General features: G+C 39.9%; 1 protein-coding gene across 2 annotated transcripts in view; it reads right to left on the bottom strand.

Annotated features, from left to right (window-relative positions):
- The window catches only part of MTRF1 (mitochondrial translation release factor 1), a 49,065-nt gene that overhangs the window by 8,851 nt on the left and 27,544 nt on the right, over positions 1 to 12,670 (bottom strand). For both annotated transcript variants that reach the window (XM_028106056.2, XM_028106058.2), the window contains exon 8: positions 9 to 145. In XM_028106056.2, the coding sequence (XP_027961857.1) occupies positions 9 to 145 (137 nt within the window). The remainder of the gene's footprint in view (positions 1 to 8; positions 146 to 12,670) is intronic.

Here is a 12,670-nt window from a genome sequence, read left to right as displayed (position 1 = left end):
AATCTTACCTGCAGTTTTCTAGTACTTTGTTGCTGACACCTGTCTTTCTCAATAATCTGCTGGTAGAGTCTAGCTCTCAACACACGCAAAGCTATTTCTTTATTTTTAATCTGTGATCGTTCTTGTTGGCATTCTACCACAAGCCCTGAAAAATAACAAGGATCAGAGGTAAACTGTAGCCTCCAGAAGCCAAATTAAGATAGAACTGAGATCTCAATGATATATCAACAAAACTGGAAAAAAAAAGATAGACCTCAGGAACATTTGAAAGGGGGAAAGGATAATCAGGAAAAGATCACAAAGGATTAAACACAATTCAGACTTAGCATACTTTAGAAACTATACCTGAATCATGCTAATAAAAGCAGTAGATGGCTATTTCGATTCTGAGATCTGAAGGGGATATTTCAGATGAGAAGACTGGAAGCAGTAGCATCTGCAAATGGTCACACATACTTTCACACCCACAGCTCTGCCTCTCCCTCCCAACTATTTCGGACAGACAGCCCAACAGAGTCCCACCACACGCAGTGCTGCTCCATTCTCTGTTTTAGTCAAGGAGCACTCAGCTTTCCACCCAAATTCGCACAGAACTGATGTTTTAAAAATGACTTGATACAACCCTACTGTCCATCAACAGATGAATGGATAGGGCCGCCTGGGGGGGCTCAGTCGGTGAAGCAGCTGCCTTCGACTCAGGCATGATCCCGGGGGCATCAGGCTCCCTGCTCAGCGGGGAGTCTGCCTCGCTTTCTATCACTCTCTCTCGCTCTCTCTCTAGTAAATAAATAAAATCTTAAAAAAAAATAGATGAATGGATAAAGAAGATATGCGGAGTGTGTATGTGTATAGATATATTTATAAATGTATATATTTAGGAGTTGAGTTAAGATGGCGGAGGAGTAGGGGGACCCTAAGCTTGCCTAATTCCTTGATCACAGCTTCATAAATATCAAATCATTCTGAACACCCAAGAACACCCAAGAAATTGATCTGAGGACTGAGAGCACAAACTGCACATCTACAGGTAGAAAAACAGCCATCTCATGGAAGGTAGGAGCTGTGGAGAGTTGATTTGGGGGGCAGAAAAGCTGGGGGTGCTGCGGAAGGGAGGGAGCCCTGATCATGGGGAGAGGAGTGGGAGGGGGAGAGAAGGGGGAGAGAGGGAGAGAGAGAGAGAGAGAAAAGCAGCAGGCAGGGGATTGCACAAAAACAAAACAAAAACCTATTCCCCAAAACCAGTGACTGGGAAAAGGAGAGGGGCTGACTACTGCTAGTTTTTATAAGCAGCAAAGCCCGAAGTCTTAAGTTTTAGAAGCTCGTGCCATCGATGGGGTTGTGCCTGGCGGGCTTAGTGCTGCTCTGGTGGGAAAGGAGGGTGGAGACTTGGAAGTGGGCGGTGTGGTCTAAGGATTCCCCTGGTCCCCTTTTTGGAGTGCATCTGGGAGCGGTGGCATGGCCTTTCTGGGGACAGAAGAAGTAGTGGCGCCGATGTGCATCCCTGTTCCCTACATAGGAACAGAGACACCGGCTGAGGGCAACAAACCTCGGTGCTGGCTTTTAGCTGCGCTTTACCAGAAACCGTCGTGCGGTTGTGCAACTGCTTTTCTGGGACAAACCAGAAGCAGCCAGCGTGGCGAGACCTTCCCCGAGAGGATCAGCGTGGGTCTGTGCCATGTGGATCCCTAAAATTTGGAGTTCTGAAACACAGCCATGTGCCTGAGATAAAACACAGGAGTATTGTGCTGCCTAGTATGCAGACAGCTCAGATACAAACAGGGTGACAGCAGGGATCTGACGGAAGCTGGGGACACCAGAGGGTGATGGTTTGCTCATCTGTGAGGACTTCTGAAGAGTGCTGGCGTGAACTCCCTGCTCCAGGAGAGCGAGCAGGGCAAGGCCATTTTCTCCCTTGCTCATCAGCACTGATGGACTTCAGAGAGCAACACAGTGCCACCCAGTGGAGGCTGAAGCCACTTACACCAAGCTCACCAAGCTCACCAAGGTCCTGCCCCACCAAACCCTGGAGGTACATCTTCACTAGGGCAAATGGGCCTGTAGCACAGCAGGCCCCATCCCAGACCAGCACAGATCCCTTACAGGCACCAAGTCTACAGATCACATAGTGCTGCAAAACTTCAGCTCTAGGAGAAATAGGATCTACCTTTTTTTTTTTTTAAGATTTTATTTATTTCACAGAGAGAGCACAAGCAGGGGGAGAGAGTGAGGGACAGCAAGAAACAGGCTCCCCGCTGAGCAGGGAGCCCGACATGGGGCCCGATCCCAGGACCTGGGATCATGACCTGAGCCAAAGGCAGACGCTTAACCGACTGAGCCACCCAGGTGCCCCTGGATCTAGCTTCTTATAACAAGCAGGCCAAAACACAGCTAGATAAAACTTGCCACACACTGGACAACGTCCAAACACCTCTCACTGCAGGCAAGGAGAAACTGCAGAGGACTGACCTGAGGGAAGGAGCACACAAAACACAACAGCAGAGTGCACACTCTGAAACACCTCCTGAATCTCTAGGCCCAAGACAGTATAGGACCTCTTTTGGCGGGGGGGGGCACCTCTTCTCAATATAGCCATTACTCTCAGGAGCAGGAATATAACAGGCTTTCCTAACAATCACAAAAAAACAGTGACCTAGACAAAATGACAAAACGGAAGAATTCACCCCAACAGAAAGAACAAGAAGAAGTAACAGCCGGGATTTACTCAAACAGAAGTAAGATGCCTGAATGAGAATTTAAAACAACAATTATAAGGACACTAGCAGGGATTGAGAAAATCATAGAAGGTACTACAGAATCCCTTACTGCAGAGAAAAAAGAACTAAAAAACTAGTCAGGCCAAAGTAAAAAAATGCCATAATCAAGATGGAAAACTGACTAGATGTAATAACAAGGATGGATGAGCACAGGATATAGATGTAGAAGATAAAATTATGGAAAATAATGAAGCTGAAAAGAAGAGGGAAAATAAAGTATTGGATAATGAATGTAGACTTAGGGAAATCAGTGACTCTTCACAGCATAACATTCATAACATAGGAGTCCCAGAGAAGAAGAAAGAGAAAAAGGGGCAGGTTTATTTGAGCAAATTATAGCTGAAAACTTCCCTAATGTGGGGAAGGAAACAGCAAAATCCAAGCAGCACAGAAAACTCCTATTGAATTCAACAAAAGCTGGCCATCACCAAGACATATCACAGTCAAATGCACAAAATACACAGACAAGGAAAGAATCCTGAAAGCAGCAAGGGAAAAATGTCCTCAACCTACAAGGGAAGACATTTTAGGTTCCCAGCAGATCTATCCAGAGAAACCTGGCAGGCCGGAAAGGACTGGCATGATATATTTAATGTGCTAAATGGGAAAAATATGCAGCCAAGAATACTTTATCCAGCAAGGCTGTCATTCAGAATAGAAGGAGAGATAAAGAGTTTCCAAGACAAGCAAAAACTAAAGGAGTTTGTGACCACTAAGCCAGCCCTGCAAGAAATATTAAAGGTGATTCTTTGAGTGGGAAAAAAGAAGACCAAAAGCAACAAAGACTAGAAAGGAAGACAGAACATCACCAGAAACACCAACTTTACAGGTAACACAATGGGCACTAAATTCATATGCATCAATAATCACTCTGAATATAAATGGACTAAATGCTCCAATCAAAAGACACGGGGTATTAGAATGGATAAAAAAAATAAGACCCATCTATATGCTGCCTATAAGAGACTCATTTAATTTATTTATTTATATATTTTTTAAAGATTTTATTTTATTTGAGAAAGAGAGAGCAAGTGCAAGAGAGACCACAAGCAGGGAGGAGGGGCAGAGGGAGAGGAGAAGCAGACTCCCCGCTGAGCAGGGAACCCAATGTGGGACTCATCCCAGGACCCTGGGATAATGACCTGAGCTGAAGGTAGATGCTTAACCAACTAAGCCACCCAGGCACCCTTTTTAAAAAAAAATTATTTTATTTACTCGTTTGAGAGAAAGAGCGAGAGAGAGAAGGAACTCATTTTAGACCTAAAGACACCTGCAGATTGAAAGTGAGGGAATGGAGAACCATCTATCATGCTAACGGACATCAAAAGAAAGCCAGAGTACAAACTAAAGTTTAAACCAAAGACTGTAACAAGAGCTGAAGGAGGGCACTTATATCAATAAAGGGGTCTATCCAACAAGAAAATCTAACAATTGTAAATATTTATGCTCCCAACTTGCAAGTACCCAAATAAAAATCAGTGAATAACATAAAGAAACTCACTAACAATAATACAATAATAGTACTTTAACACCCCACTCACAGCAATGGACAGATCATCTAGGCAGAAGATCAACAAGGAAACAAGGGCTTTGAATGACACACTGGACCAGATGGACTTAACAGATATTTTCAGAACATTCCATCCTAAAGCAGCAGAATACACATTCTTTTTGAGTGTACATGGAACATTCTCCAGGATAGACCACATACTGGGTCACAAATCAGTCCTCAACAAGTACAAAGAGACTAAGACACACCATGCATAGTTTCTGACCACAATGCTATGAAACTTGAAGTCAACCACAAGAAAAAATTTGGACAGACCACAAATACATGTAGATTAAAGAAACTCTTACATGAATGGGTTAACTAGGAAATTAAAGAACACATTAAAAAAATACATGGAAGCAAATCAACATGAAAACATGAACATGACAGTCCAAAACCTTTGGGATACAGCAAAAGTGGTCCTAAGAGGGAAGTATATTGCAATACAGGCCTATCTCAAGAAGCAAGAAAAGTTTCAAATACACAACCTAACATTACACCTAAAGGAGCTACAAAAGGAACAGCAAATAAAGCCTAAAGCTAGCAGAAGAAGGGAAATAATAAAACTTAGAGCAGAAATAATCCATATTGAAGCAAACAAACAAACAAAGAACAGTAGAACAGATCAACGAAACCAAGAGTTGGTTCTTTGTTTTTTTTTTAAGATTTTTTATTTATTTAGACAGAGAGAGACACAGTGAGAGAGGGAACACAAGCAGGGGGAATGGGAAAGGGAGAAGCAGGCTTCCTGAGGAGCAGGGAGCCCGATGCAGGGCTCGATCCCAGGACCCTGGGATCATGACCTGAGCTGAAGGCAGATGCTTAACGACTGAGCCACCCAGGCTCCCCAAGAGCTGGTTCTTTGAAAGAATTAATAAAATTGATAAGCCCCCACCTAGACGAAAGGAGAAAGGAGCCAAATAAATAAAATCATGAATGAAAGAGGAGAGATCACAAGCAACACCACAGAAATACAAAGAATTACAAGAGAATATTATGAAAAATTATATGCCAACGAACTGGGCAATCTGGAAGAAATGGAAAAATTCCTAGAAACATACAAACTACCAAAACTGAAACAAGAAGCAGAAAATCTGAACAGACCTATAACCAGTAACAAAACTGAATCAGTAATCAAAACTCTCCCAACAAGGGGCGCCTGGGTGGCTTAAGTCAGTTAAGTATCTGCCTTCAGCTCAGGTTGTGATCCTGGGGTCCTGGGATCGAGCCCCACGTTGGGCTCCTTACTTGGCAGGGAGCCTGCTTCTCCCTCTCCTTCTGCCCGTCTTCCCACTCATGCTCTCTCTCTCTCTCAAATAAATAAAAATCTTAAAAAAAAAAAAATCTCCCAACAAACAAGAGTCCAGGGCCAGATTTTTTCCCAGGGGAATCCTACCAGGCATTTAAAGAATTAATACCTATTCTTCTGAAAGTGTTCCAAAAAATAGAAATGGAAGAAAAACTTCCAAACTCATTCTATGAGGCCAGCATCAACTTGATCCCAAAACCAGACAAAGACCCCACTAAAAAGGACAATTACAGGTCAATATACCTGATGAACATGGATGCAAAAATTCTCTACAAGATACTAGCAAATTGATTCCAATAGTACATCAAAAGGATTATTCTCCACAACCAAGTGGGATTTATTCCTGGGCTTCAGGGGTAGTTCAATCTCCACAAATCAATTAGGGTGATACACCACATTAATAAAAGAAAGGATAAGAACAATATGATCCTCTCAATAGATGCAGGAAAAAAAGCATTTGACAAAATACAGCATCCATTCTTGATAAAAACCCTCAACAAAGTAGGTATAGAGTGAACATACCTCAATAACCCAAAAGCCATATATGAAAGACCCACAGCTAGTATCATCTTCGATGGGGAAAAACTGAGGTTTTCATCTATGGTCAGGAATAAGACAGGGATGTCCACTCTCACCATTAGCCTCAGCTCTGAACTTGAGGAAGTCCCAACAGTTCATATATGAACTATTTAGCCTCAGCAGTCAGACAACAAAAAAAATAAAAGGTATCCAAATAGCAAGGAAGAAGTTAAACTTTCACTATTTGCAGACAATGTTATACTCTTATATAGAAAACCTGAAAGACTCTACCCAAAAATTGCTAGAACTGATACAGGAAAATTCAGCAAAGTCACAGGATATAAAATCAATAATGCACAGAGGGCGCCTGGGTGGCTCAGTTGGTTAAGTGACTGCCTTTGGCTCAGGTCATGATCCTGGAGTCCCAGGGTCGAGTCCCACATCAGGGAGCCTGCTTCTCCCTCTGACCCTCTTCCCTCTCGTGCTCTCTATCTCTCATTCTCTCTCTCTCAAATAAATAAATAAAATCTTAAAAAAAATAATGCACAGAAATCTGTTTCATTTCTATACACCAATAATGAAGCAGGAGAAAAAGAAATCAAGGAAGATTTCAAAAGAAATCAATCAAAAGAAATCAAAAATAAATTTACAATTGCACCAAAAAAATACCTAGGAATAAACCTAACCAGAGAGGTAAAAGATCTGTACTCTGAAAGCTATAGAACACTTATGAAAGGACACAAAGAAATGGAAAAACATTCCATGCTCATGGATTGGAAGAACAAAAATTGTTAAAATGTCTGTATTACCCAAAGCAATCTACACATTCAATGCAATCCCCATCAAAATAACACCAACATTTTTTTACAGAGCTAGAATAATCCTAAAATTTGTATGGAACCAGAAAAGACCCCAAATAGCCAAAGCAATCCTGAAAAAGAAAAGCAAAGCTGGAGGCCTCACGATTCTAGACTTCAAGCTCTATTACAAAGCTGTCATCATGAAGACAGTTAAGATACTGGCACAAAGGAGACGAACCATGAGAGACAATGGACTCTGAGAAACAAACTGAGGGTTCTAGAGAGGAGGGGTGGGGGGATGGGTCAGCCTGGTGATGGGTATTATTAGAAAGAAAGAAAGAAAAAAAAAAGATACTGGCACAAAAACAGACACATAGATCAATGGAACAGAACAGGAAACCCAGAAATGGACCCTCATCTCTATGATCAACTAATCTTCAACAAAGCAGTAAAGAATATCCAATGGAAAAAAGAGTCTCTTCAACAAATGGTGTTGTGAAAACTGGACAGCCACATAGAGAAGAATGAAACTGGATCACTTTCTTACACCATACAGAAAAATAAACTCAAAATGGATGAAAGACCTAAATGTGAGACAGAAAACCATCAAAATCCTAGAGAAGAACACAGGCAGCATCCTCTTTGACTTCAGCCATAGCAACTTCTTACTAGACACATCTCCAAAGGCAAGGGAAACAAAAGCATATATGAACTATTGGGACTTCATCAAGATAAAAAAGCTTCTGTACAGCAAAGGAAATAGTCAACAGAACTAAAAGGCAGTCTATGGAATGGGAGAGGGTATTTGCAAATAACTTATCTGATAAAAGGTTAGTACCCAAAATCTATAAAGAACTTATCAAACTCAACACCCAAAAACCAAATAATCCAGTTAAGAAATGGGCAGAAGACATGAATAGATATTTTTCCAAAGAAGACATCCAAATGGCGAAAAGATACATGAGAAAATGCTAAAAATCACTCACCATCAGGGAAATACAAATAAAAACCATTAGATACCATCTTACGCCTGTGAGAGTGGCTAAAATTAACAACAGAGGAAACAACAAATGTTGGCAGGGATGCGGAGAAAGGGAAACCCTCTGACACTGTTGGTTGGAATGCAAGCTGGTGCAGCCACTCTGGAAAACAGTATGGAAGTTCCTCAAAAAAGTTAAAAACAGAACTACCCTATGACCCAGAAATTGTACTACTAGGTATTTACCCAAAGGATACAAAAATACAGTGAAAGGGGTACATGCACCCCAATGTTTACAGCAGCAGTGTCCACAATAGGCAAACTATGGAAATAGCTCAGATGTCCATCGACAGATGAATGGATAAAAAACATGTGGTGTGTATATATATACATATATATATATCTATATATATATATCTATATGGTGTGTACACACACACACACACACACACACACACACACACACTGGAATATTATGCAGCCATCAAAAAGAATGAAATCTTGCCATTTGCAACAACGTGGATGGAGCTAGAGTACTATGCTAAGCAAAATAAGTCAATCAGAGAAAGACAAATACCAGATGATTTCACTCTTGTGTTGAATTTAAGAAACAAAAGAGATGAACATACGGGAAGGGAAAAAAAAAAGAGGGATGCAAAGCATAAGAGACTCTTAATGATAGAGAACAAACTGAAGGTTGATGGGGGGAGGTGGGTGGGGGATGGGCTAAATGTGTGATGGGCATTAAGGAAGGCACTTGTGATGAGCACTAGGTGTTATATGTAAGTGATGAATTACTAAATTGTACTCCTGAAACCAATATTACACTATATCTTAACTAGAATTTAAATAAAAATTTGAAAAAGAAAAAATATATTTATATATATATAATATATCTGTACTGGCACATTACGCAGCCATAAAAAAAATTAAAAAAAGAATGAAATCTTGCCATTTGCAATAACATGGAATGTAGAGGGTATGCCCACTTATATGTGGCAAGTGAAATGGCAGCTAGAGAAAGACAAATACCAATGATTTCATTCATATGTGGAATTTAAGAAACAAAACAAACACACAAAGAAAAATGGAGATGAAAAAACAGACTCTTGGGTCGCCTGGGTGGCTCAGTCGTTAAGCGTCTGCCTTGGGCTCAGGTCATGATCCCGGGGTCCTGGGATCGAGCCCCACCCCTGCTCGGCGGGAAGCCTGCTTCTCCCTCTCCCACTCGCCCTGCTTGTGTTCCCTCTCTCCCTGTGTCTCTCTCTGTCAAATAAATAAATAAAATCTTAAAAAACAAAACAAAACAAAAACAGACTCTTAAATATACAGAATGAAATGGTGGTTACCAGAGGGGAGGTAGGTGATGGGGATTAAGAGTACAGTTATTGTGATAATAACAGGTGCCTCCTTCCTTTTGATTTTCTTAATAACATTTTCTTCTCTCTAGCTTAATTTATTATAAGAATGTAGTATATAGGGACGCCTGGGTGGCTCAGTCAGTTAAGCATCTGCCTTTGGCTCAGGTCATGATGCCAGAGTCCTGGGATTGAGTCCCGCATCGGGCTCCTTGCTCAGCGGGGAGCCTACTTCTCCCTCTGCCTGCCTCTCTAACAAATAAATCAAATTTTTAAAAAATCTTTAAAAAAAAGAATGCAGTATATAATACATACAGCACAAAATCTATGTTAATCACTGTTTATGATACTAGCAAGGCTTCTTTCTGGTCAATGGTAGGCTATTAGTAGTTAAGTTTTGACGTAATCAAAAGTTATGTGTATTTTTGACTGCAAGGGGTTGGGGGGGTCAGCACCCCTAATTTCCATGTTGTTCAAGGGTCAATATATAGATGTTGTATATATTGCTGTTGTGTATAGAAACCAATGAAAAGAAACTAAACTCTTTATAAGGAGGAGTTTAGAGTGAATGTTTCTCAGTTGTCCTGGCTCTAAATTCAGCTAATCCCACATCTAATCATACATGTTTTCATTAGCCAACCTCTGGATTTGGGTGGGTTTTGCCCACTGTGTAGCCCAGTTACTAGCCCAAATCTAGACCTGACATAGGGACCCTTGAAACTTCAGGCTGTGCTGTTCTTAACTTTGCAGCTACCACTCTAAAGGTCTGTGTCCAGTCCTGCTCTCAGGTACATTACAGGTGAAAAGTACTTTTCTTTCTGAACCACAAAACCCAAAAACCTTATTAGCTTAGGCCAGCTGAACTGATATAGTGGCAACTATTTTGGTGGAGATTTTAAAAATTCCTATAAAATTCTACTGTCCCAAAACAAAATTCTACTTTCCAAATTATGTTTTCACCCTGTCTAAATAAGCTAGTCTACACCTAATACTTTTAGTTAGGAACACCTGGGTTTCACCTCTATTAGTTTATTCTTTTTTTTAGTTTTAATGATATCTTTTTATTTTAACCATCCAAGATATTATTATTGCTGTTTTATATAGTTTTTTATATAATTATTAATATATAATGTATTATTTGTTTCAGGAGTACACATCTGTGATTCATCAGTCTATTAGTTTATTCTTTTTTTTTTAAAGATTTTATTTATTTATTTGACAGAGACACAGCGAGAGAGGGAACACAAGCAGGGGGAGTGGGAGAGGGAGAAGCAGGCTTCCCACTGAGCAGGGAGCCAGATGCGGGGCTCGATCCCAGGACCCCGGGATCATGACCTGAGCTGAAGGCAGATGCTTAATGGCTGAGCCACCCAGGCGCCCCATTAATTTATTCTTGACTGCTTTATTGCAGCCACGTGGGCTGGGGCACCAACTTGCTTTCATCTTCAGGCATTTGCCTGGAGCTGTCTTGGATCTGCTATTCTTTTTTCACCATCCAAAAGGATATGAAAATACTCATTTCAAGATGGCTAGACATTCATAAGCTTTCCTCCAAATTCCTCTTCTCAGCTGACCGGCAGTAAGCTTGGCTTATACATTGGCACTATTCCTATCCAGTGGCTCAGGTCAGAATTTTTAGCTTAAAACTCTTACTTACCAGCTCAGTAATTCCCAAGAGAATCACTTAATCATATATTTTAATATACTTTCTATAGAGGAGTATTTAATCATAAGTATTCCCTTAGGAATAGAGGATTAGGGTAGAGGGAAGTAATCTGAATAATAGAAGAGCTGTTGAAATAAGATGCTAGGGTTGTTAAAAAAACTCTAAAAGAGCTTTAAAAAAAAAACAAACTTTTCTCAGTGTTGTTTCAATACTCTATGGGAGATTCCAAAATTCCAGATAAGCAACTGGGCCAAGTGGGTATTTAATATATATTTGCTAAATAACTACATTTACTATTTAAAAGATTATCAATTATAAATGAAAACAAATATACATATTTTATTCTAAATAGCCCATTTAAAAAAATGAACATCTCTGAACTTGAGAGGCATCCTACCCTCACTGGCATATGATAGCTTAATTGGTAGTGTTTTTTATATTTCTTCATAGTAACAAAATAGTGATGTGTCTTTCAGTTAATGAGTTCTTAGACTAGATGAAATAAATTATACCTAATCATAGGTTTAATAAAAATCCTGTAATCTTAAAAGTACAAAATGAAGTAAAAAATTAAATCTGATTTGGAAGAATTAGGTATTATCCATAGTCTATGATGATGAAGTAAGACAGTGTAAGAATTACAGAGGCCCACTTTCACTAACTCGTAAGAAACTAAAAAGCTTGCTTTAAAGCACAAAATATTAATGTCTTCATCTTGATTTGATAAATTTTACAAAAAAAAGTAACTTTTCCCTGAACAAACATTTAACCATACCCCTGTGGTACCACTCTTCCAATGGTTGAAAAATGGAGTTCTATAGAAGCAGTGGGTAGAAAAAAATGTGAGTCTTCAGAATCCATGTGCAAGAGGGTAATGGAAGAATGACCTATAGCTCTCACTTTCAAGTCTAGCAGGGACACAGTTCCCATTCTAAGGGTCGTGGAATGGACAGATTAGAAGAAAGGCTGAGTTTTCTTTGCAATAGATGCTGAAATCACGGTAAACCTCAAAGTACACAGTTGACTCAAGAAATCACTTGCTCATAATAACATGGATTCATAAAAGTCAGTAGGCCTTGTAATGCATTGCCTAAGGAAAGGTTTGAGGGTAAGTCCTAAGGCTTTTAAATCAAAGAACTAGATCTATATGGCTAAAAACTAATTTGGCACAAGGTAAGCTTGACAACAAAAGCATCGGTCATTTTTTGTAAAGTCAGTAATTTATGGCTGCACAAGGGTTTATGTTTTAAAATATTTGGGTTCATTTTTGTCAGAATTTTTATCACTTTTACCTGACTTTTTCTCATTTTAGTTTTTAATTCAGCTTCAGCTCATTATTACTATTCTGGACAGTTTATAACAGAGAACAGTATCCCGCAATACAAGGTTGAGGTAAAACACACTAAGTATCCAAAAATTTGTGGATTTCTTAGGTAAATTATGGTAAGTTACAAAAATTATCACCTCATTTTTGGTGAAAAAGGATATTATGAGAGCCTAATCTTCATCTACTACATTAAGAAGTCAGTATGTATGTAATCTTATAACTAATTGATCAGAAGAGCACGATCTGCCCAATATGAGGTAATTACCAGAAAAAATAGCTAAGAGTTTAAACTGGCTGCCTGTGGGTAATAGGGCTTTAGGGTCAGGGAAGGAGGGAGAGGGAGGAAAGAGAGGGGCAAGGAGTTGCTGGTTTTTGTTACAGGACTTTCC

This window comes from Eumetopias jubatus, unplaced genomic scaffold (genome assembly GCF_037043125.1).
Source record: "Eumetopias jubatus isolate StellerSeaLion01/CBP00866 unplaced genomic scaffold, mEumJub1_p1.0 scaffold_3, whole genome shotgun sequence".
Classification (NCBI taxonomy): domain Eukaryota; kingdom Metazoa; phylum Chordata; class Mammalia; order Carnivora; family Otariidae; genus Eumetopias; species Eumetopias jubatus.
This window is presented reverse-complemented; position numbering and strand designations above follow the sequence as displayed.